Genomic DNA, 24392 nt, shown 5'->3' on the forward strand with positions numbered 1-24392 from the left:
CCAGTATCAATGGCTACTTTTGGATCATAAGCCAAGCTGATAACAAACCTCCTAAATAAAGAACTGGAGTATGTTTAGCAAAGAACTATCTCCTTCATTTCTTAAGAATGTTCAACAGACGTGGACAGAGTGGTCCAAGTATAGCTGGACATCCTTCTAGAGAGATGATGGTTCACACCCGGACTATGAGCCTGAGAGAGGAGGAGGAAGGGGGATCTGGGGGAGGGAAAGGCAAGAAGTAGCCAGTTAATTCCCTTTTCTCTATTACGTTTTCCTCAATTCTCAAAACTCACTCATACATTCATCTATTCATCAAAATGTCAAGTTCAGTGCTTGGTGCTATAAAGTTGAATACGACACAAAGAATCCAGCATACAAAACAGATACAAAACTCCAGAGTCACAGAACAAGGGAGCATGATAGTCACCTCCGGTTTTACAGGACAACACAGAAAGACATCAGCTAACTAGCTAACCAGAACATATACTTTGCCCATGGATTATGCCAGGTGCTCCTGTATACACCATCTCATTCAAAAATCAACATCAGCCCTATTTATTGTCCCTGTTCAGTACATGAAGAAATGGAGGCTTCAAGATGTTAAGAGGTAGAACTCAGAATGAAATTGGAGCCCTCTTAAACCAAGTCCAGGGCTCTCTGTAAGGAACTACGATGCTTCTCCACCTCCTCTATTTTCTCATTCTGGATTTTCCTTTCTCCTTTACTTTTTTTCCCTAGAAAGGCAAGAGACTGTCAGTATCTAGATCAGAAGTCAAAACTCAAATGTCAATAGGGAAGTGACAGATGATGTAAGTAAGGAAAATAGACAGTAAGAGGATATGAATGACATGGAATGGGTATGTCTATGTCAAACTGGAGTTTCATGCCCTTTCTGAAGGACACGTGGGCCCAGGGTTTTGTGAAACCTTCCAATTTTTTGAGAGAGCTCTGCATATATGACTCTCCTTATTTTTTTTAAAAAGAAGCTCCCTAAATCAAATGTTTCCTAATCACTAGGCTGCATTGTGCCTATCAAATAACAGTTTGCAATCTCTGTTCCAGATGACAGGTGGCCAATCTGACTGGCATTGCTCTCCATCACTGTGGCATTTCGCCTGTAGAGTTTAGAGTTTAACAACAAAGCAATCATTACAAAGCAAGCCACAGGACTGTTGCAACTGTTGCTACCAGGACTTTATTCTAACTCTGCAGTATTAATGGGCACATTCAATGACAGAATCACAGTTCTGAGAACAATTTAGACATCATCTGTTCCAAAATCCATCAAGTGCCTGACTCACTTCCTGAACACCCCTTAGCAAGTAGCTTTTTGGCGTCTGTTTAAACATCTCCATTAGCCAACGGAGAAGTCTCTCTCCTTGGAAAGCCTGCTAATTTTCACTCTGCTCTTAGTCTTCCCCATATAGAAGGTCCTTCTTCATATCAAAGCGAGCTCTGTATTCTTGTACCTGGCACCTGTTTGTTCCTGGACCATTACACCTAGATCACAACAATATCCCAGGAAAAGATGGATTCACATGTATCATCACAGCCCAGACAGTGTCTCATGAGGCTAGTACACTTGCCTCCCTTGCCTTTTGAGACAGTGGAATCATCTACAATGCAAGTGAGTCAACAAAGATCCACAGTGGAGGGAAAGAGAACTGTTCTTTCTACCAGTCATGTTTGTTGGTTTTTTTTTTTTTACTATAATTCCAGTTTAAGGATATATGTATACCCTAGTCTCCATGTTCCTAATCTGGAAAATACACATTGTATCCTATAAATATTTTTTTTAAGTCTTTAGTTTAAAAGATACATCCATTTTGGTAACTAGATGGGGTTGGCTTCACAGAATATTAAGAGCATATATGGTGGGGCGTCTGGGTGGCTCAGTTGGTTAAGCGTCCGACTGCACGACTTTGGCTCAGGTCATGATCTCACAGCTCGTGGGCTTGGGCTGCTAGTCGGGCTCTGTGCTGACAGCTCAGAACCTGGAGCCTCCTTCCAATTCTGTCTCCCTCTCTCTCTCTCTCTGCCCTCCTCTGACTTGTGATCTCTCTCTCAAAACTAAATAAACATAAAAAAATTTGTTTAAAGAAATCTGTAAAAAAAAAAGTGTATATGGTTAGTTTAATATCATTGGGAAAAAATGACTTAACATTTTAGCTTTTAAATGAAAACCAAAAAATATGGCTATACACTCAAAGTGCATCATGAAATGGAGCCAACTTAAGTCCAGTAAATTACATCATAGAGCATAATAACTATAGGATGATGCTTGTTTATCTATCAAAGTCATGAATCCTTTCCAAATGTTAAATGCTTTTGGCAGACACATTTTTAAGTTCTTTTTTAAATAGAGGACCAAAATTGGGGTCCACAAGAATCTGAAAATTTAAAAATATGGAGTAGTTCATCTCCTAAATTTAATTGTAAAATATTATCCTACTCCTTCATTTTCATATCTCCTTACCATATGATTTCTTTATATTCTTCTTAACTCCTTATTAAAAACAAAAAGCCAGGAGCCATCCTAATTTCTTGTTCTTTTGCTCTCACATCCAAATAATTGGCAAATCCTTCAACATCCTGAATCAGATCATCCTCCCCTCTCCCTGCTCCCCCTCCCCCGCCAGTAGATTCTCCCCAGTCCAAGCCACCACCATCTAATACGGGAACGGGTGCCACAGCCTCCTAACTTAGCTCATTCCGTCCACAGTCTGCAAGGAAGAGCCAGGGTGATCTTTTTTAAACATTTATCAGATCACATCATTCCAGAGGCTGCCGGTCATGCTTAAAATAAAATTCAGATTTCTTGCCAGGACTCAAGGACCTGGTTGCTGTCCGCCTGCCCACCCTCCTTTCTAACATCCCCTGCCTCAACTCCCTCTCTTCCAGCTTTCAGAGGCTCTGGGTTGAGGGCAGAACTGGCACGCTGGGGGGAGAAGAAGTATTTGAAATGTGTGAGAATGTTTCCTGTTTTGTGTTTTTCTTTTTATTTACTTATTTATTCAAATGGAGATATAATTGACAAATAACAATGTATTGGTTTGGGGTGTACAACACAATGAGTTGATACATGTACATATTGCAAAATGATTACCACAGTAAGTTAACATCCATCATATGGTTACAATTCTTTTTCTTGTGATGAGAACTTTTAAGATCTACTCCCTTCCAACTTTCAAATATGCCATAGAGGACTGTTAACTACAGTCACCGTGCTGTACAGCGAGTGCGTTTCTGTAATCACAATGACTTGGGAGGGGACACCACTGGCATTTGGTAGGCAGGCCAGGGATGTTAAACACCACACAACACAGCACAGCTCTACACTACGAAGGATCGCTGTGCCCAAATGCCAGGAATATCCATACCGTTTGCACAAACACCAAGCTCACTGCCACATCAAGGTTTCTACGTTTGCAGGTACTTTCAGCCCAGGACACTGTGACATCTCCCAGCTTCCTCCTTCTCACACGTGGGATGTCATCTCCTTTGAAGATGGACCAGCCCTCATTTCTAAGCCCAGCATTCCTGCCGGTCTTTCTATTTTTTCACCCTGCTTTATTTACTTTTCAGCACACGTCACTTTGCAAAAATTTTTTTAATTTATTTTTTGCTTATTCTCTTATTGCTTTTCTTCCCCTCTTGGTGTGTCAACCCCTTGTACTCTCAGCACCTAACAATGCCTGGAACATAGCAAGTGTCTAATAATCATCTGTGAAATGAATACGTCTATAATAACTTTTCTTATTTAGGATTAGGAATGAATAAAACTTCATTTTAAGGTACAGTGGCATCTACCTACCATTCCACAGCACAAAGAGGTAACAGTACATTTTTAATGCTCCAAGTCACCCCTCAACTCTTTCACGGAATGTAAAAGAGGGTTTTGTTTTTTATGGGCGCCATATTTCTGTAAACCTCACAGTAACTGTGCTACTTCTGGCTAATATGGTCAGTAGAGCAAGGGCAGAAGTCCTTCCAAGAGCAAAAGCAAACACGCGGGTGCTGGTGCCCTTTACTTTTACGGAACCAACTCCCAAATCCACCAGAAGAAAGAATGAGAATCACCTTTTGTTAAAAATGCCCACGAAACATATTTTCAAGACTAAAAAGAGTTGAAAAATAATGTAACATTACAAAATTATTTTTTAAACACACTTTGGGGGCACTAAATCTAATGTTCAAACCAGGTCTACGTAATGAACTAAGGGAGAAGAGGTAAGTGGGGATATGTAGGATTACATTTAGATTTTATAATATGAATTTATGACACGTATAGTAGCATTATTTGAACATATAGAAGTCTGTTAAGAAAGCATAATTTGATTCCTGTCATGTTCCACACATTCATGACCTATATTTGTATAGGGTCTAGATTAGACACTAAATGCTAAGTGCTTTTCTCTGATAAGTGATATTTGGGGACTGGTATACAATGACCTATGATTTATGTGAGATTGTTGGGCCCATCTACTGTGTGCATTTTATATCATAAGATTGCCAGATGCAACTCTCAAAGCTCGCAGCAATTCATGCTCCCATAAGCAATGTATAAGAATGCTCACCCTTACACACACTTTCCAACACTGTACATTATCAGTATTTTAAATTGCTGTAAGTTGATTGGCGAAAAAGTGAAAACTCACTATTATTTTTTATAGGTCTATTTATTTATTTTGAGAGAGGGAGAAAGAATCCCAAGCAGGCTCCGTGCAGAGCCCAACAGGGTCTCGATCTCACAGCTGTAAGATCATGACCTCAGCTGAAATCAATAGTCGATCACTTAACCCACTGAGCCACCTAGGCATCCCAAAAAACTCACTATTATTAATCTCCATTCACGGTCTACTAAGAATGTGCATCTTTTCAGGTATTTTTTGATTATTTACAAATCCTTCTGTTTGTCTATATAGTCTTTGCTCTTTTTTCTACCGTATCATTGTTTTCAGTCAACCTGTAGGAGTTATACTTGAGGAATAATAATCTTTGTAAGTCATCCACACTGCATTACTTTTTCCAGTATGCAGCTTGTTTTTGACTTTTGTTTACAGTGTCTATCACATTTGTTTTTTTAATCTCTATGTAACTGAATGTGTCAGTCCTGTCTTTTGGTTACAAGTTTCAAATCTTGCTTAGGAATATTTCCCCCACATTGACATGTAACAAATGTTCTCAGGAATTTTCTCCTATTAGAGTTCATTCGATCCATTAAACAATCCATTAAATCCTCAAAATTCTAATGTAAAGGTAATGGAGGGAGGGGATAAATGAAGATAAAAAAGAAAGATATTGGGGCACCTCAGTAGCTCAGTCAGTTAGACGCACAACTTCAGCTCAGGTCATGACCTCATGGTCTGTGGGTTTGAGCCCCACATCAGGCTCTGTGCTGACAGCTCAAAGTCTGGAGCCTGCTTCAGATTTCTGTATCCCTCTCTCTGCTCCTCCCTCACTCACACTCGGTCTCTCGGTTTCTCTGTCTTTCTCTCTCTCTCTCTCCCAAAATTAAACATTAAAAAAAAGAAAAGTATTTGGGTAGAAAAAAAGGGACTGGAGAAATCTTATTTTTTAATGTTAAAGGGGGAGTTTCCATGTAATGCTATAAAGGGGAAAAATACAAGTATTGTGACTTGAAAATGTAATTAAGCTATAAACATAAGAGAAAATTATTGGTTTAAAACTATCTGAACACAAGTAGGGGTGCCTGGAGGCTCAGTCGGTTAAGCATGCGACTTCAGCTCAGGACATGATCTCATGGTGTGTGGGTTCGAGTCCCGCATCAGGCTCTGTGCTGACAGCTCAGAGCCGGGAGCCTGCTTCAGATCCTATATCTCCCTCTCTCTCTGTTCCTCCCATGCTCACTCGCTCTCTTTCTCTCTCTCTCTCTCTCTCTCAAAAATAAACATTAAAAAAAGTTTTTAAAAACTATCTGAACACAAGTCATACTATAAAATTTTTTAATGTAAGAAGAGGAACGATTACATTTTTCACAATACTATAAATGAAGTAATGTAAAATGATAAATGAGTTAATTCCTACTTATGTAATGTTTCATCTGAGACTTTTCCACAAAAGTTTTAAATTTTATGGTATTATGATGTAATTTATACCTAAGACGACCAGTGAATTAGGAATTAGTCTACAAGTCTGTTTTTCCAACAACTGTTATGAGAACAAAATAACAAAAGGAAGACTTTTCAGAGCTTCAGGTAGTAAGATATTCCAGATGCTTACGTTAGAAAATGCATGTGCTTGCTCAAAAGGCAAAAATGGATTAGAACTTATATTTTTAATACTTCATGAAAAGCCCTTAAATAATATTTTTCTCCACACTGACTTCTTAAGAATTAGAGCACAGATCCCATTAGGTTTTCTAGTAACACCTAATTAGACAATTTCGTTCCTTTGCTGGAGTTTGCCTGCTTTGCTTATAAAAGTGTGTGCAAGTCTAGGACAGCCATAACCAAACACTTGGCATCCTTCTCCTTAACACTTACTGGTGAGAGAGAAATAATGTCATCTGCCTTTATTCACTTGCTGTTTCCTTGTAAATGGTGAAAGCCTATCAAAGCAGAGTCAACAAGAGCAAAGAAGACTTCCTAAATCCAATGGGTTCTAAAGAAGAGAAAAATAGGAAGAAGTATTCCACCAGCTATCAAGAATGTTATCATAAGAGGGGGAGGAGGGATAGGCATGGAGGAGGGCACTTGTGGGGATGAGCACTGAGTGTTATGTGGAAACTAATTTGACAATAAACTATTTGTAAAAAAAAAAAAAAAAAAAGAATGTTATCATAGGGGCACCTGGGTGGCTCAGTTGGCTGGGCATCCAACTTTGGCTCAAGTCATGATCTCAGTTTATCACATTCAGCCCCATATCAGGCTCCATGCTGACAGCTCTCTCTCACAATCTCTCGCTCTCTTTCAAAATAAATAAATTAAAAAAAAATACAATCTATAAACATAAAAGCGATAAATCAACCAAATTAAAATTACGAAGTTCTCTACATCAAAATATAACCCCAGAAAGAGTCAAAAGACAAGCCAGAAACGAGGAAGAGATTTCCAACTTACATAACTGAGAAGGTTTAGTCTACCCAACACAGATATACTCCTACAAATCGGTAAGAAAAATATGAACAGCCCCAATAGAAAAATGGTCAACACACACACACACACACACACACACACACAGAAACCTTTCAATAAAGAGGAACCCTAAATGCTTATAAACATCTAAGAAGATACTTAGCCTCATTAACAATACCAAAAATGCAAACTAAAGCTACAATGAGATAACTTTCACATCTACCAGTGAGGCAAATATTCTGAAGTTTAACAGCACGAAGTAATGAGAAGGAGGTGCCTGGGTGGGCCAGCAGGTTGAGTGTCTAACTCTTGATTTCAGCTCCGGTCATGATCCTAGGGTGGTGGGATTGAGCCCCAGGTCTGCTTATGATTCTCTCTCTCTCAAACAAAAATAAATAAAAAAAAACTTAAAAAGTAATGATAAAGATGTGGGGCCAATGCGCCTTGTTCCTTGTTCATTTTGCGATTTTTAAAGTAGTCTTCACACCCAGCGCGGAGCCTGAATTCATGACCCAGAGAGCAAGACCTGAACTGAGATCAAGAGTCTGACACTTAACCAACTGAGCCACCCAGGCACCCTTCACTTCTTTGAGAATATTATCTGTGTTGATTCTTTGTAGCCGACCATGTTCAGTAGGTTTCTTCAGAGCAGGTTGGCATTTGCTTCTGACAGATGTCTGCCGGCATGACCAACCTGGAATCACTCTAAACTAAATACTGCTTTTAAGACCTTAAGGTATTTTGGATTTCATCCCCTCCACACACATACACTCTGTGTGAACAAACAATCTGCAGCCTACAGTGAGAGCCAATTGTGGGGGTTATGAAGTCTGAGGAAAGAGACTCAATTTTTCGTGTAGTCAGGTGATGGGGGTGGGGAAGGACAATATATCCAATTGTCCCTTACACTGAGCATCAAGTCCTTTTGGGGCGCATACTTAGGAGGATATTAGGTTTTGTCTCTCTCTGATTCCCTCTACCCTAAGTGGCCCATAGAAACCATGTTCATTTTTACCTGATTCAGCAAATGCACTCAAGGCAAAAGTCAGGTTCGATGCACTGCTTAATTCTAAGGGTTTCTGCTTTAATTCAGTTTTAGCCTCTGAGGATCCTTCTGAAGTAGTCATTTGTGCATTTTAAGGATAGTATTATATTTTATCCAGCATTTTTAACGGTTTCCAGCAGAAGAGTTAGTCAGAGGTCCTAGACCACTGTGCTTTCAGAACCAAAAACCACAATTTTAAAATTTAAAACTGGGTGCCTGGGTGGCTCAGCTGGTTAAGCATCAGACTTGTGACTGGGGTTCAGGTGATGATCTCACAGTTCGTGGAATGGAACCCCACAACAGACTCAGCACGGAGAGCATGGAGCCTGCTTGGAATTTTCTCTCTCTCTCTCTCCCTCCCTCTCTCTCCCCTCCCTCTCTCTCCCCTCCCTCTCTCTCCCCTCCCTCCTCCTCCCCACCTCCATCTCAAAATAAATAAACTTTTAAAAATATCTAAAACTGATTATATTCTTTTTCTGCTTTGAAATTCTCAACGCTTTTCCCACGGCATGAGAATAGTTTAAGCTCCTTAGCTTCCCCATAAGTGACCTGCTCCTGTTCAAGGGCCATAAGAGAGACGCTCCCAGAGGAGAAGCAAAAGGAAGGTTGAATCTGAATCAAAGGCAACTGAGAGAAAAGACGAGAGAGGAGGAAAGTGGCAATGAATCTTAATTAGCAAACCCCAAAAGCAGAGAATATTTAAGTCTAGTATGGACAGAGCTTAGCACATCCAAAGGCTTGATCAATAGATTAGAATCTATGTCAACTACTCCTGAAACCATTAGTACATTATGTTAACTAACTTGGATTTAAACACAATTTAAAATTTTTTTTTAATTTTTAAAAAAGAATCTATGTCAAGGCTGCAGGGTCCTACCGGCTCTCAGAGCTGAGAGAGTCAGGAATCCGAGAGACATCAGGACCATGAGGAGCAGCACCAGCTCAATGCCGCCGTGAAGGGACAGTGGGCACTGAGGACCCAAACTAACAGGCAATTAGGCAACGTGACCACACGGCAGTGAAAAGACTGGGAAGCGCCACTCCCAGATTCACAAAAAGCCACAAGGTTAAAACAAACCCTAAGACATACCAAACAGAGCACATAGGAACAGCAGATATTTCCGGCCCCCTGATCTGTTAGAGGTACCTTCCTCCAGGGTCGCCGGGCCTGCTGTCACCGGCAGAGCCTTCCCACGGCAGCCATCACAGGCGGCTACGCCAAGGCCTTGGCTGGTAGGGACTGACAACCTCATTATAAGACCTTTCACCACCTGGCCCCAAACCAGCTCCCCAGGCTCGCCTCCCACCTCTTATTCATTTCAAACACCACCTACTGCAGCCCCAACAGCTGACAAGAATAATCCCGCCAACCTTCCCTCCTTTGCAGGTTGTTTCCCTCTTCCTGAATGACTCTCCCTCTTCCTGAATGACTCTGCCTTCTCAGCTGCCTGGAAAAGCCCTCCTTGTTCTTCAAGGCCCTCTCATGCGTTGCCTTGATCAGGAAGCTTTCTCTGATTCTTTTAAGTTAACTTTGCTGCCCTCAACTTCAGTATCCTATCAAGCACAGCCAGTATATTATTGTTTTTATTATTATTTTATTTTTTTTATTTTTATTATCATCATCCCCAACACATCCATCATTTATCAGGTGCTTACTATGTGTCAAGGACTCTTTTACATGCTTCACATAGATTTTTCTTGAACACCCATAGTTACCACTATTCTCTATTTTACAGAAGAAGAAAGTGAGGTTCATAGAGGTATTTTTTAATATTTATTGGTTTTTGAGAGAGAGAGAGACACAGAGTGTGAGCAGGGGAGGAGCAGAGAGGGAGATGGAAAATCTGAGGCAGGCTCCAGGCTCTGAGCTGTCAGCACAGAGCCTGATGCAGGGCTTGAACTCATGAACTGTGATATGACTTGAGCTGAAGTCAGACATTTAACCCACTGAGCCACCCAGGCGCCCCTGAGGTTCATAGAGTTTTAAGTATTAGCTTAAGAACACACAGCTACTCTGACTCAAAAGCCCAAGACCTTGGGGCACCTGGGTGGCTCAGTCATTTGAGTGTCTGACTCTTTGGATTTCAGCTCAGGTCATGATCTAGCAGTTTGTGAGTTCAAGCCCCACATCAAGCTCTGAGCTGACAGTGAGGAGCCTGCTTGGGATTCTCTCTCTGTCTCTCTCTCTCTGTCTCTCTCTGTCTCTCTCTCTCTCTCTCTGCTGATGCCCCACTCTCACATGCATGCTCTGTCTCTCTCTCAAAGTAAATAAATAAACATTTTTTAAAAAGTTCATGACCTTTCCAATAAGTATCATAATCACCTTTGTTCATGTCTGTTGCTACCAACAGTTAATAACTAACTTAAAAATAAAGACTATATCAGGACATGTGGATGGCTCAGTCAGTTAAGCATCTGACTCTTGGTTTTGGCTCAGGTCATTTCTTGCAGTTTGTGGGTTCAAACCCCGCATTGGGCTCCATGCTGACAGTGAAAAGCCTGCTTAGGATTCTCTCTCTGTGTCTGTCTCTCTCTCTCTCTGCCTCTCCCCTGTTCGTGTTCTCTCTCTCTCTCAAAATAAATAAATAAACTTAAAAATTTTTTTTAAATAAATAAAGACTATGTCTTCCTCATTTTTGTATAGCAAGCATAATGCTTAGCATATAACTGATCCTCTCTAAATATTTAATACAGTACAAACTTCCAATTATAAAATAAACAAGACATGAGGATACAATGTACAATGTACAACACAGAATATACATAATAATAGATAACAACTTCATATGGTAACAGGCAGTGGCCAGATTATCATGGTAATCATTTCATAATGTATATAAATGTTGAATCTCCTGAATCTATATGATTCTGTGTGCCAACTACACTTCCATTTTTTAAAAAATTTAATATGTAGGGGCAGCTGGGTGGCTCAGTCAGCTAAGCATCTGACTTCAGCTCAGCTCATTATCTCGCAGTTCAGGAGTTCAAGCCCCACATCAGGCTCTGTGCTGACAGCTCAGAGCCTGGAGCCTGCTTCAGATTCTGTGTCTCCCTCTTTCTGTGCCTTCCCGCTCTGTCTCTGTCTCTCTGTCTCTCAAAAATAAACATTTTTTTAAAATGTAATATGTAAATGAATGAAATAGGATGAGCATCCCTTCCAGTCCCTCAGAAAGTAGGATATCAATCATAGTACAGAATCTATAATACAATGTTAAAATTGTTTTTCTGTCACCTTTGACCGGGATCTACTGGATGGTTCATAAGGTCTAGAATAAGAGACAGAGAATAAAAGAAAGTTAAAGATTCAGGGTCAAGGAACCAGAAAAGTCACCACAGTGTCTCTTTAGTGAACTGGTTTAATCAATCAAACAAATGGCTATTTTTACACTTGATCTTATCCAAAAGGCAGAGGAGTGATACAAATGGTTATTTTTAAAACAGGGGTATAAACCAACCTCTTTTCAAAATAATTGGCTATCCAGGGTGACTGGCTGACTCAGCCTGTAGAGCATATGACTCCTGATCTTGAGGTTTTGTTCGAGCCACACCCCACATTGGGTGTAGAGATTACTTAAATATTTTTTAAAAATAAAATAAAATGAAATACCTGGCTATCGTAATAACTTTATCTTTTTTTTTCCAGCCTAAATCAATGCAATACCATAAACATCTATTAAATACTTGCTATGGAGGAGAGTTTTAAAAAAGGATGCATTACATCTCATGAACTACCAGTTCAATTTAAACACCTTTTCCCAAAAAGAAGTCTTGCTTGAATATATGCCCAGGTTATCTCAATGTGGGGAAAAAAGAGTGCAGAACATTATGACTCCTTTGCTCCAACTCTTCCTCAAGTTTCCCCATCTCACTCAAAGCAAAAGGCAAAGTCCTGGTAACAACCTGAAAGCAGATTCATCATTTAATCCCCACTCCCTCTCGGTCTCATTTACTATTCACCCTCTCACCCAATCCCAGCCATTCTGGTGGCCTCGCCATCCTGCTGAAGGAGACTTTCTCTGACCGCATTACTAAAAATAGTAACATTTCCCCACTTCAAAGCCTATCTCCCTCTTCCCTGCTCTATCTTTACACCATCTAGGACCATCCAACATTCTATTTTACTTATTCATTTGTTTACTGTTCCCACACTACGCTCCTCTTGTCTCCGCCCATCACCAAGATTTCTCCTGGATTTGTCCTCTGCTGTATCCTCAGCATCCAGTTCTATGCCTGACACATAGGAGGTGCTAAATATATCATTACTGTAGGGAAGAATGAATGAACCATTATTTAGCTTTCTGTAGTGATCTATCTGCTCACATTACTTACTTTGTTGTCCATTTTCCAAATTTCTAAATCACATGGGTATCACAAACTAAAACACAACTTAAGGGGCACCTGGGTGGTTCCATGGGTTAAGTGCCTGACTCTTGGTTTTGGCTCAAGTCATGATCTCCTGGTTCATGAGACTGAGCCCCTCAATGGGCTCCACGCTTCACACTCTCAGCATGGAGCCTGCTTGGGATGTTCTCTCCTCCTCTCTCTGCCCCTTCCCTGCTCACTCTCTCTCATTCTCTCGCTCTCAAAATAAATAAATAAACTTTTTTAAAAAATGCAACATAAAATTTTTTCACTTCAAACTGAGCAATGATGACAAAAACCTTATGGGTTTAAAGTTCTTTTCATTGTCTTTCCCTGAAATGTCTTACTGTGACCATTGTCTAAATATATAATTGTGGCTTTGAGATCTTGGTCTCAATTTTGCAAATAATAGCTCATATTATCCCAAACACTTCAAAGTTATTTGCAAAGGTATGTTATTTATTTTGCTAAAATTAAAAAAAAAGCACATATAACTGTAACTACAGTGATTAAGACAGGTGCCCTGAGGACTCTTAGGATTCTAGTTCTAAATTATTTTGTGTGTGTATATGTGTATGTCCATGTGTTCTCCCCTCTTTCAAGGAGGTGGACTTTTTATTTTGAAAGAGATACAGAGAGAGACACCCCAAGAAGGCTCCATGTTCATCACAGAGCCCAATGCAGGGCTCAATCCCACAAGCCTGGATAATGACTTAAGCCAAAATCAAGAGTTGGAGGCTCAATGACTGGGCCACCCAGGCACTCTTAAATTATTTTAAAATATTAACTAAAAGAGGATCTTTTTATTAAGATAATTAAACCATAGTTAATTCTGAATTACCAACACTACTTAAGAACTGGCATCAATTTTTTAAACTTTTTTTAATGTTTATTCATTTTTGAGAGAGAAAGAGACAGAGTGTGAGTGGCGGAGGGGCAGAGAGAGAGGGAAACGCAGAATCCGAAGTAGGCTCCAGGCTCTGAGCTGTCAGCACAGAGCCCGACGCGGGGCTCGAACTCATGAACCATGAGATCATGACCTGGCAGAAGTCTGACACTTAACTAACTGAGCCACCCAGGTGCCCCTCAATTTTTTTAATTTTTTTATGTTTATTTAATTTTAGAGAGAGGGAGACAGAATGCGAGCAAGGAACGGGCAGAGGGAGAGGGAGACACAGAATCTGAAGAATGCTCCAGGCTCTGAGCTGTCAGCACAGACCCCAATGCGGGGCTCAAATCCACGAAATGCAAGATCCTGACCTGGCCAAAGTCAGAGACTTGACCAAATGAGCCACCCAGGAGTCCTCAGTATCAATTTTTTTAGAATAATCCCAAAAGCCAACAATTCAAAAGGTATTCAGAATTGGTTTCCAAGTGCAACATACCCCTCTCCTCCCCTCTCTCTAATGGTTGCTTTCCCTTCCTAATTATGTTTACTTGAGGTTTTGAGTTTAAAAGCTCTACACACACACACACACACACACACACACACACACACTAGCAGAAAGCAAGCCAGATTGTGATTTAAAGCAGAAAAGATGGTTGTATATGCCAAAGAGATAATGCACAAGACGGCAGTATCTTCAGCTCAACAAAAGAAGTCATGTACAATTCTATCTCCATCTAGTTACCTCACACAGAGGTCAGCTTAAAAAAATTTCCTAAAACCTTCTGGAGAACAGCAATCAGTAAGGCTTATCAACAACGCACATTCATGTTATAATATAAACCTCTTTCAATTTCAAAAATTGATGGGTAAGGGCTCTTCAGCAGTGGCATTTGATTCTAGATTAGTCTGCAGTATTCAAGAGAAAAACAAAGACCCATCGTTCAGAACCTTCCATTACAGACCCACGCCAACTGCAGCAAAACATTCTTCAGGAAATTGCTGTTATTGTGTACTTCCCATAAATGTAAACAGGTTTCTTATTTTCAATCCTAAATTTAAAGACAGAAACACAGCAGTTAAATATTACATTTTAGAAGAGAGCTTTTTCTCCATAAAATACTGTTTGAAAACAGTAAGCACATATAAGCAAAAGAACGATTGAAAATAACCCCAGGGGTGCTTGGGTAGCTCAGTCGGTTAAGCATCCGACTCTTGATTTCAGCTCAGGTCATGATCTCATGGTTCGGAAGATCAAGCCCAATGTCAGGCTCTGCACTGACAAGAGTGGAGCCTGCTTGGGATCCTCTGTCTCCCTCTCTCTCTGCCCCTCGCCCACCTGTGCACCTCCTCTCTCTCTCTCTCTTTCTCTCTCTCTCTCTCAAAATAAACATTAATAATAAAAAAAGAACCTCTAAAGTTAAAGATCAATCAAAGCAATTCTTCCTTATTATTCTACTCATAAACTTGTAAAGTTTGCATTAGCAACTGCAAACAGAATAAAGCAACAAAACAGATTCAACAAAGAAGACAACTTTTAAAACAAACTTTAAAGAACCCTGGAGTATATAAAAATAAACACAGTCTCACTTAGCATACATTTCTGTCTAATGCAGTCAAGTTTTTGATGATATTTGTTGGTTTTCTGAGAGGCTTTACAGTGTTTTAGTTTATAGAAATGGAGACATAAAAAGACTGTGCAATTAAGGATTACATGTTAGCTCATAACTTCCCAGCTTTTCTTACAGAACACTTTTATTCCTATAGAGTCATTTACTCCTAGAGGTGGAAGTTTCTAGGAGAGATTCTCAGCCCTAGCTGTTTCTATGAGGGAAGAAGGGTTAATATAACAAAGTCTCAGCTTCACCCCCAAAGACTCTGAACTGCCCAGGAGTGAGGACAGAGTGAGATCATGGGGTTAAGGCAGCAGTATTTTCGTAAACCACCCAGATAAGCCTAATGAGTAGTTTGTATAGAAAGTCACTGATTCTGACCCAACTCTTCTAAGAAAAGAAGATCCCAGGGAGCATATTTACACTTTGCTTAAACACTGCCTATATTGAGACCCAAAATCTCATCCAAAAACTCTGAAGGTAATATAGTACCTTATAAATGGTCACTTTTCAAATATGAATGGCTATACTTACGAGGCATGGTGACCCATCATTTCCCCTAACAACTACAGAGTTCTATGGTCTTTGTATTTGTACCCCTTCCTCAAAAATCACTTCCTCCAGTCTCTTCAACATTCAGGTCCGGGCCCAACTGTCACCTCCTAGAGAGGCTTTCCTGATTGCACCTTCCCTAGCAGTCTCCACCTCGTCACTCATGGCATTTCTCACATCCTAAGTGTGTGTGTGCTTGCTGACTATCTCCCAGGTCTGAACAGAAGCTCCATTCTGGCAGCTCCATCTCGTCTGTCTTGCTCAACACTGTATCTTCATCACGCGGCATAGTGCCCAACTTAGTAGCCACTCGACACAAAATTTTGAATGGATAAATGAAACACAACAAGAGGCATGGGCAATCTAGAGCAAAACAAAAAGTCAGACTGCTATCTAATGAAAATAGTTAACAGTGCAAATTATAAAATATTGAATGAAGTGTAAATGATGAAATACATCACTGTGTGTGTGTGTGTGCGTGCGTGCGTGCGTGCGTGTGTGTGTATGAAAACAAATGTTCTGGAGGCTATACACCCCCCTCAATGTAACCATATAGCTTCAAACTATACAAAGTTTCATGGAAACGTCCCCGAATTTACAGATGTAGTCACCTTAATTTCTTTATTATGCATCAGTTTCCTACTGAAAAGCAAGCAAAATATAAATCAAAATTAAGATAAAGTTTTGATATGCTTTGAAAACATTCCAAATATTCAAAAGTCAGAAATACTACAAAATGCTAAACATTAAACAGAAAAATGTAACCGTGTTGGAAACACTGTTATCTAGTGATGGGGAAGGGTGTATAAAAAAAAAAAACCATTAACATATGAAATTACTTAGAACACATGAAATTATAAAATAAAAAAACTCAGACTGGGTTGGCGGGAACCTTGGAGATCATTCTATATAAATTCCTTTCTAAGCTTGAACCTCCCAGACAGTATTCCTAGCATGTGGTTGGCTAGCCTTTCCTTAATTTTTTTTAATTTTTGACAGGGAAGTCACTATTTTCTAAAGAAAACTGTCTCATTCAATTATTGGACACCTGTACTTGTTGATTCTTGATCTGTGCCCCAAATCTGGCTCCCATGGATGCACTCGGCCGTGGTTCTGATCCTAAACCCGGATGCAGATACGTCAATGAAATAAACTCGATGCATCAGTTCTACAACAGTATAGATATTATTAGAGAACTAAAGTGAATCCAGAAGGAAAAGGAGTTTCAGGCAGGTGTTCAAAGGAAAAGAAAACTGTGATTTGTTAAAAATAAATTAATTAATTAACTAATTAATTTAATTTAATAAAAAAACTGTCAAGGGACAGAATACAACTGTGAAAACAAGTGGATTATCCTTGCTGGAAGTGAGTGGCCAGAGTGGAAATGGATAAGAGGAAAAATATCAAAACCCTGGATGATACACATCCCTGAAGGTGAGATAAAAAATTATTGTAATTACACAAGATCATTCTGTATTTTGTAAAAAAAAAAAAAAAATAGAATGAATCTGAAAAGTAAAGGATAGGTAGATAAAATAAGTAGACAAGGTAACTCTAAAACACAGCATCACAGAAATTGAGAGCTGCAAAAATCATAGAAATTATCTATCTCAACCCCTTAATTTTATAGACAAAATAATTAAATCCTAGAATGAAGAGGTATCAATTGCCACTCTTCTATTCCTTTTCATTGTCACAAGGAAGAACACTTTTGCCAAACAATTTTCTGTCTTGTACCCGCCGATCCCCACTGCCTGCGTAACATGCTGAATCTCAGATGCTGTAAGAGTCTAACCAGCCATCTCAAGACTGAACTACCACAGGGCAAGGATGGGATGACATAAAGAGGCCCAATTGTCTGAATCATCTTGGCTTCTCACCAAGATCCAGTATGGACAGGATGCGGCCACACTGCAGGACCAGCCCTTGCCATGGAACGCGGCCACCTATTATGCTGATACACAGCTCCGCCATCAGCCAAGAAGACAAGAATCAAAACTGCTGCTAATTCACCCACAAAACTTTCCATCTTTTCCTTGGTATCGTCACACAGGCCTGCCGCGGGACAACCCAACAAACTCCATCCATTTGTTTGACACACGCCTGCACTCATTTTCTCTCTCGGCACCAGAGCCATCCTCAGGGCATAAGCTGGGCCACCTGCTCCCTCCAAGCCCCCGAGTCACCCACACTCCCTGAGACCTTCTGGTTTTCTTCTCTACTCAGTCCCATTTTCTTCACACTTGAAACATCAGTGCCTTAAAAAGGCAGCCCTGCTCTAGAAAAATGTGCATTTTAAAAGGATATGGTTTTATTTTTTTTTAATATTTTTATTTATTTCTAGGAGAGAGAGAGAGAGAGAGACAGCGTGAGCAGGGGAGGGTCAGAGAGAGAGGGAGTCACAGACTGAAATAGGCTCCAGGCTCCGAGCTGGCAGTCAGCACAGAGCCCGACGCGGGGCCCGAACCCACGAACCGCGAGGTCATGACCTAAGCGAAAGTCGGACGCTTAACCGACTAAGCCACCCAGGCGCCCCTAAAAGGATATGGTTTTAAATGAAAGACACCAGGTTGCAAAGTACTATGTATAACATGACCCCATTTTTATAAAAACAAAGGAATAGGAACAACAAAAAAATCCTGTCAATGGATTTATATGTTTAAAGACATTTTAAAAAGTATCAAAGAATACTCACCAATGTATTAAAAATACAGACAGAATTGGGAGGAGAGAAAGGAGAAACTATCAATTTGTATATGATTTTATCTAAATGGACTGTTGCCGTAAATTGTTGTAATTACAGAATCATAATTCTAAAGAAGCAATCAAACTCTTATCACCAAAAAAACAAAAAAACAAAACAAAAAGGTAAAAGGGGCTCCTGGGTGGCTCAGTCGGTTGAACATCTGACTCTTGATTTTGGCTCAGGTCTTGATCTCAGGGTCATAGGATCAAGCCCTACATCAGGCTCTACACTGAACATGGAACCTGCTTAGGATTCTTTCTCCCTTTGCTCTACTTCCTACTCACACGCTCTCTCTCTCTCTCTCTCTCTCTCTCTCTCTCTCAAATTAAAAACAAAGAAACAAAAAACACTAATGCAATGTCAGGTTTTCAGTCAGCAAGGGGGGAGCACTGTTTCTCCCAGGCCCCTCTAACTGAAGAGATCAGCAAGGACGGTTTTCCACTAAGGCTGACCTCTGGGCCCTCACTGTCAGCCCAGCATCTCTACCCACTGTTTACTAATTTGCACATCTCCTAATTCAAAATGCAGTCAAACCGGTGAAAACATTGTTAAGCTGTTCATATCTTCCACATTCTGGGCATTAGGTTTGAGTAAAATAATGACTAACTGCACAAATTGCTCACTTGTTTTATTAAATTGAGAGTTGAGTATTCGATTTTCTCATGCAACTTATGCCTCCCCTCAAAGAAAACATGAAGTAAAAGGACTCTGATACCTTGGCCATCAACCTTACCCTCTAAAACTGCTCTTCCCCAGAGCACCTTCCTTTGTGAATGGAACCACCTTCTATACATCCTGAGAAAAAACACAACTCTATTCCCATACCTCCCCATCCAGTCACCCAGCACTGTGTTCCACCCTAAACTTCCTAAACAGCTTTTAGGTGTGACCCCTCCCCCCCATCCCTACGGCTCCTAAACAGCTCAATCCCACTCTCTATAACCAACACTGGGACTTTCTAAACCACACTTGTGATGGGGGTGTGCCACCCTCTCAGCCGGTATGGTGCAGCGGGAAGGAAACGGGCTTCTTCCTAAACCAGGTTTCACCACTTAGTTGTGCAGCCTTGAGAAGAATTCTTAACCTAAAACCTATTTTCCTCGTCTGCATAATTCGAGTAATATCTACCTCATAAAACGATTGTTGCAAGAACCAGAGATGAGGCATGCAAAATGCCGAGTCCTAAATGGAGCTTTGTAAATAATTAAATGCTGTATTATTTTTATTATGTTTTATCTATAAAAATGAGCAGTGAGTCTTTGAATTACTTCGAGTATCAAATAAGATGCAAGGCACCAAATACTTACTAAGTGTTTCTTTGCATTTCCTTGCGGTGGCTCCCCACCCTCAAGGCAAAACGTGGCTCCTGCCGCTTTCCAATTTCAACTCCCGCCACTTGGCTTCACATGTCTTCTCCTTTAGCACAATGAATTATTTAATAGGAAAACGGCATCTCTTCATGCCTTCCTCCCCTTCAAAGCCATATTTACAGGTACAACATTATGTGTGAGAAAGTCTTGTAGTGTATATTTCAACATGCAAGTAACTATCATATGTTCAAATTTGGAATGCAATGTCCATAACGTACAAGTGTATTTAAGGGAATGATGTAGTGGAATATTTATAAGCATGAAAATCTGAAAAAAATGCCCGACCATGGCTACTGTACCTGTTCATACAAACAAAATGAATGTGATGAAAGATATAACAACTTCTAGATGATGTCTGAGAAATAGCTTTGCCAGAGATGAAATTTTGAGTTGAAATAAAAAGGGTGCAAGTTAGAGCAGTTAGGTCAAAAAGAAGGAAGAAATATGATTGAAAGTGATTTTGTTGTTCAGTGAGGTTGTTTGTAGATACTTTCCAAAAACATATGTGGATATACTTTTTTTAAGGATTAGTCTTTATTATTTTTTGAAAGAGAGAGAAAGAGAGCAAGTGAGCAGTGGAGAGGGGCAGAGGGGCAGAAGGAGGGGGAGAGAGAGTCCCAAGCAGGCTCCACACTTGACACATGACATGGGGCTCAATCCCGTGACCCTGGGATCATGAGCCAAAATCAAAAGTCAGATGCTCAACCACTGAGCCACCCAGGCACCCTCTGTTGATGTATTTTAGATGTTTTCATTACTTTGATAATAAACATTTCTTTTTTAAAACCAGTGAGAAAGAAAACAATAGCTTAGGTAAATGACTTATTAACATGCTCTGTGTTTATTTATAGATGGGACGTGAAATCTGGGGAGTCCAACCACAGTCTGATTTCATGACTTAGAACATACAACAAGATGCTAACAATCTTTACAAGCATATGAAGAAAAAACTAGCTGTTTAAAGATGAATGGGAAAAAATGGCTTTCATCAGGTCTCTCATGTGACAGTCTCTAAAAGTGTGTGAGTTCAATGTTTACTCTTTGAATGATTTTTTTTTTAATATTTTTATTTATTTCTAGGAGAGAGCGTGAGCAGGGGAGGGTCAGAGAGAGCGGGCGATACAGATTCTGAAATAGGCCCCAGGCTCTGAGCTGGCAGTCAGCACAGAGCCCGACGCGGGGCTCGAACCCACGAACCGCGAGGTCATGACCTAAGCGAAAGTCGGACGCTTAACCGACTAAGCCACCCAGGCGCCCCTACTCTTTGAATGATTTAACCATAGCCCTGGAAAATCATAAAATTGGCGGCAGGAAGAAAAGCTGCCCATTGTCCACAAAGTGCTTCTTCAGCAAATGGCGTCTATCTTTGGTGACAGGGTTGAGAATATGCGTAAAAAAGGGAGTTGAAGATTCTTAGTACCTAGGCTACTGTAACCTAGCTGCAAAACTTCTCTAAAGCTGTCACATGGATGTTTACTAAAATACCACCAGGGATGCTGAATCATTCCTTTCAACTTCGCTACTTTTTAAATTGCAAATATTTTTTAAGTAAAAAACAAAAAACAAACCAACAAATTTGAATTCTAGGGTTTTTTTTAATGTATGTCTATTTTTAGTTTTAAAATTATTTTAGAACTATGACTCTTCTTCAAACACTATTTTGGCCTGAATGACACAGTGCTGATTTACACACATCCCAAACATACAATCAGCCAGGACCTGGACATAACTGGGCATGGTGCCCCTCGGGTCCCTGAGAAGCAAGCATTACTTGTGAAATCATAAAACGATGGTCAAGGATTCTAATGGATATGTTGCTTTGTCCAGCTCCCCAAAGATGATTAAAAGCAGAACGTTATGATGATATCAGAAGTCATTCTTGTTTTCACACCCTTAGTACTTTTTAAGTGTGTTCTTCTGGGACATGTAGACAGTGATGTAGGTACAGCACAGAGCTCTAAGTGATGTTAGGCCAGGTCAAAAAGCAAGCTAGACTAAGGGAAGAAATAACTAGAAAAACATTAATAAATTCATCGTCTTGATTTTGAACATCATCAGGCAACACTGCTCACTTGCATTATTGTCACAGCAATAATCAGCCCGGGAAGGAGGGCGGCATCACTGCTGGGTGCTGAATCTTGAAAACAAAATGACCTGCAAAGCCTGAGCCATGCTGCTACCCTGCAAATTACTAATGTTCAACTTGGACTTCGTACAGTCTTTTTCTCTGTTGACATTCCCACAAACTGGACCAATTATTTTTAAATGAATCATATTTGTTGAAAGAGCCTAGAAATAAACCAAAGATTTTACACTTGACTTTACAGATAAGATGCAACATTGTTGACTATATGTACCTGAAAGTGAACAAAACTTCCCTTTTAAAAATCAGAGCACTCATAAAACATGTCTTTCAAAAATGGCTTCTGTATGATATCATCATTGGGATATCTTTGTTTGCACAATTCTTCTGGATTTACTTTTCAAACAGGAAATATTAAATATTATGAGTTAATACTCTCAACTAAAGTGTACATTATGTTTAAAGAATAAAAATAACAGGTCACACTATCAATCAAATATAATGATTATTTTATTACTCTAAAATACATTTTTATGTAATTGCTTAAGACAATTCATTTGGAATAAAAAAACTGAATTAATTTATGCTAAGTGCAACTCAAAATACATATGTATATGAGTATCATTTGGTAAAAATAATCATGATATATTTTTTATTAACCTCCTACTATATGGAAACAAAGTATGTCTCATATTTTTAATTAAAAAAAGTACAGCTGCTATTTGCATTATGTTGTATTAAGAACCCAGTTATACTATTATCACAAAATGTTTCTTCCCATTTTCTCCATTATTGTTGATGACAGTAATTTAGTGTTTCAATAACAGTCAGTTCCCATACCTCCTAATTTTCTTAGTCTTTCTCTGACACTAACCAATATTGACTAGTGAATGTCTGATAAAGGCGTCTCTTTTCCAGTATAAATTTATTCTTTCATAAAATATTTATTATACCCTTACTATGTGCCTGGCTTTGTTAAAGGCTTTAGATGCAAAGTAAATTAAGACAGATTCCTTGCCTTAACAGCTCATGGTCTAGTAAAGGCAAAGACAATTGCATTATGGTTTACTATGCAGGCTAAGTGCAAATGACACAGAAATACCTCTAGTAAGGTTGTTTAAATCAAGCAGGAAGGTCAGTTAACAGTAATACTTCATTTTATTAAATGAAGTCTACTTCCTTTATCAAAGAGGTAATGGCTTACCACTGCCTGGTCTGCACTTCCTCGGTCTTGGCAAAGCACTGTTGATAGGTGTAAACGTCAAAACATCTCTGAGAATTACCATCACTATCCTGTTTCCTGACTTCACAAGGTTTCACCTCACTGAATTTAAACACATGAGACCTAATCTAAGTTGAAACATACCAGTAAGTCCAGCTGTGGTTAAGAATAGACATGCCCATGGAAAGAAAAACATAAACTCGAAACTAACAGCTTGATATACAAAAATCAGATTTCTAGTTGGGGTTTTCACTGTATGTTTCATTGCACGTTTAGTTGGCTTTTAGGCATCAGAATAAAAATAAGACATACCCGAAAGTATAAGTGTTTGCCATATTATGTACTAAATTGGAAGGCAAGTTGATTAGATAGGTCATAAACCATGTTTTTTAACTGTAACAACATAAAACAGATGCCCTTTGAAAAGCGGAGTACATGATAAGAAAACATTTTCGATAATAATATATACTAAATTTAGAACTAACACTTTAAATGCCAATATGCACCTAAAAATAAAGACTTGCCACATTGAAAAGCAGTGTGTACATTTAAATTTATAACCAGTGACTTGCTACCCATAGTGCTTCCGGAATCAGGTAAAATAGACTGAGTTCCTTCAACAGTATGTATATGCTTATGAGTGCTTGATGGGAAATCAAAGCACATCCGTTATTTTCTTCCAAAACATTAGCCAGTCTTTAAAAGAAGCCAAATACCAAAAGACTAAAAAGGACAAGTGTTATACATTTTAGAAACACAAGCCCTTCAAACAGAGGAGGCTCATTTGATATGGACAGCTACCCCTGTATTTGCTACCTACGGTGCAGACCATTTATAAGGGAGTTAGCTTCTCCCTGGTCAGGGTGACCTTACACGACTTGGGCATGGCTCTGCCTCACTGGGGAGGTGAAATCAAGTGGGATCACCCAGCAGAGTTGTTTTTCTCAGGTGGCCCATGACACGAATAACTAAAGCCAAGGAGAATGAAGATTGCTCAGACTTTGTCAAATGGGATTGGCGGGGAGTTCTTCTAATAACAGTCCCCTCTTGCATCAGGGAGTTGGTTTAAGTTCAGAAGGCTGAGGTTGCATGGATCCGACACCCTTAAATTGTGGGTCCCTCAGCACAAACCTACTCATCGCCTTTGTGGATTATGGGATTGTCGCTGGAACCCGGGTCTGAAATAACAGCAGTTTTGACCACCCCGGCAGAAGGTCGCCTTAGAGTGCTGAGACTTGAGGACTTCTGAATCTCCCTCCCCCCCCGCCTGAAGGGCCACTGCCTCTCGAATTCCAGCTTATACATTCATTTCCTGGGCAATTTTTCTCTGGGGGGGAAACAATGGGCTCTTTTAATCGTCTCGTATCAACAAAGGACCCTAAGATGAAGAAACATCCCTTCCAGCCTCATCCTTTC

General features: G+C 39.8%; 1 protein-coding gene across 8 annotated transcripts in view; it reads right to left on the reverse strand.

The window, feature by feature from the left end:
- The window catches only part of BICD1 (BICD cargo adaptor 1), a 228755-nt gene that overhangs the window by 204081 nt on the left and 282 nt on the right, over positions 1 to 24392 (reverse strand). Inside the window, exon 2 of one of the 8 annotated variants that reach the window (XM_077774500.1) lies at positions 24328 to 24354. The exons of the other annotated variants lie outside the window; for them this stretch is intronic. Within the exon in view, the coding sequence (XP_077630626.1) occupies positions 24328 to 24354 (27 nt within the window). Of the gene's footprint in view, positions 1 to 24327; positions 24355 to 24392 lie in introns of those variants that run through there. 8 annotated transcript variants of the gene reach the window in all.

The sequence above is a fragment of the Crocuta crocuta genome, unplaced genomic scaffold, assembly GCF_008692635.1.
Source record: "Crocuta crocuta isolate KB4526 unplaced genomic scaffold, BGI_CrCroc_1.0 scaffold176, whole genome shotgun sequence".
Lineage (NCBI taxonomy): Eukaryota > Metazoa > Chordata > Mammalia > Carnivora > Hyaenidae > Crocuta > Crocuta crocuta.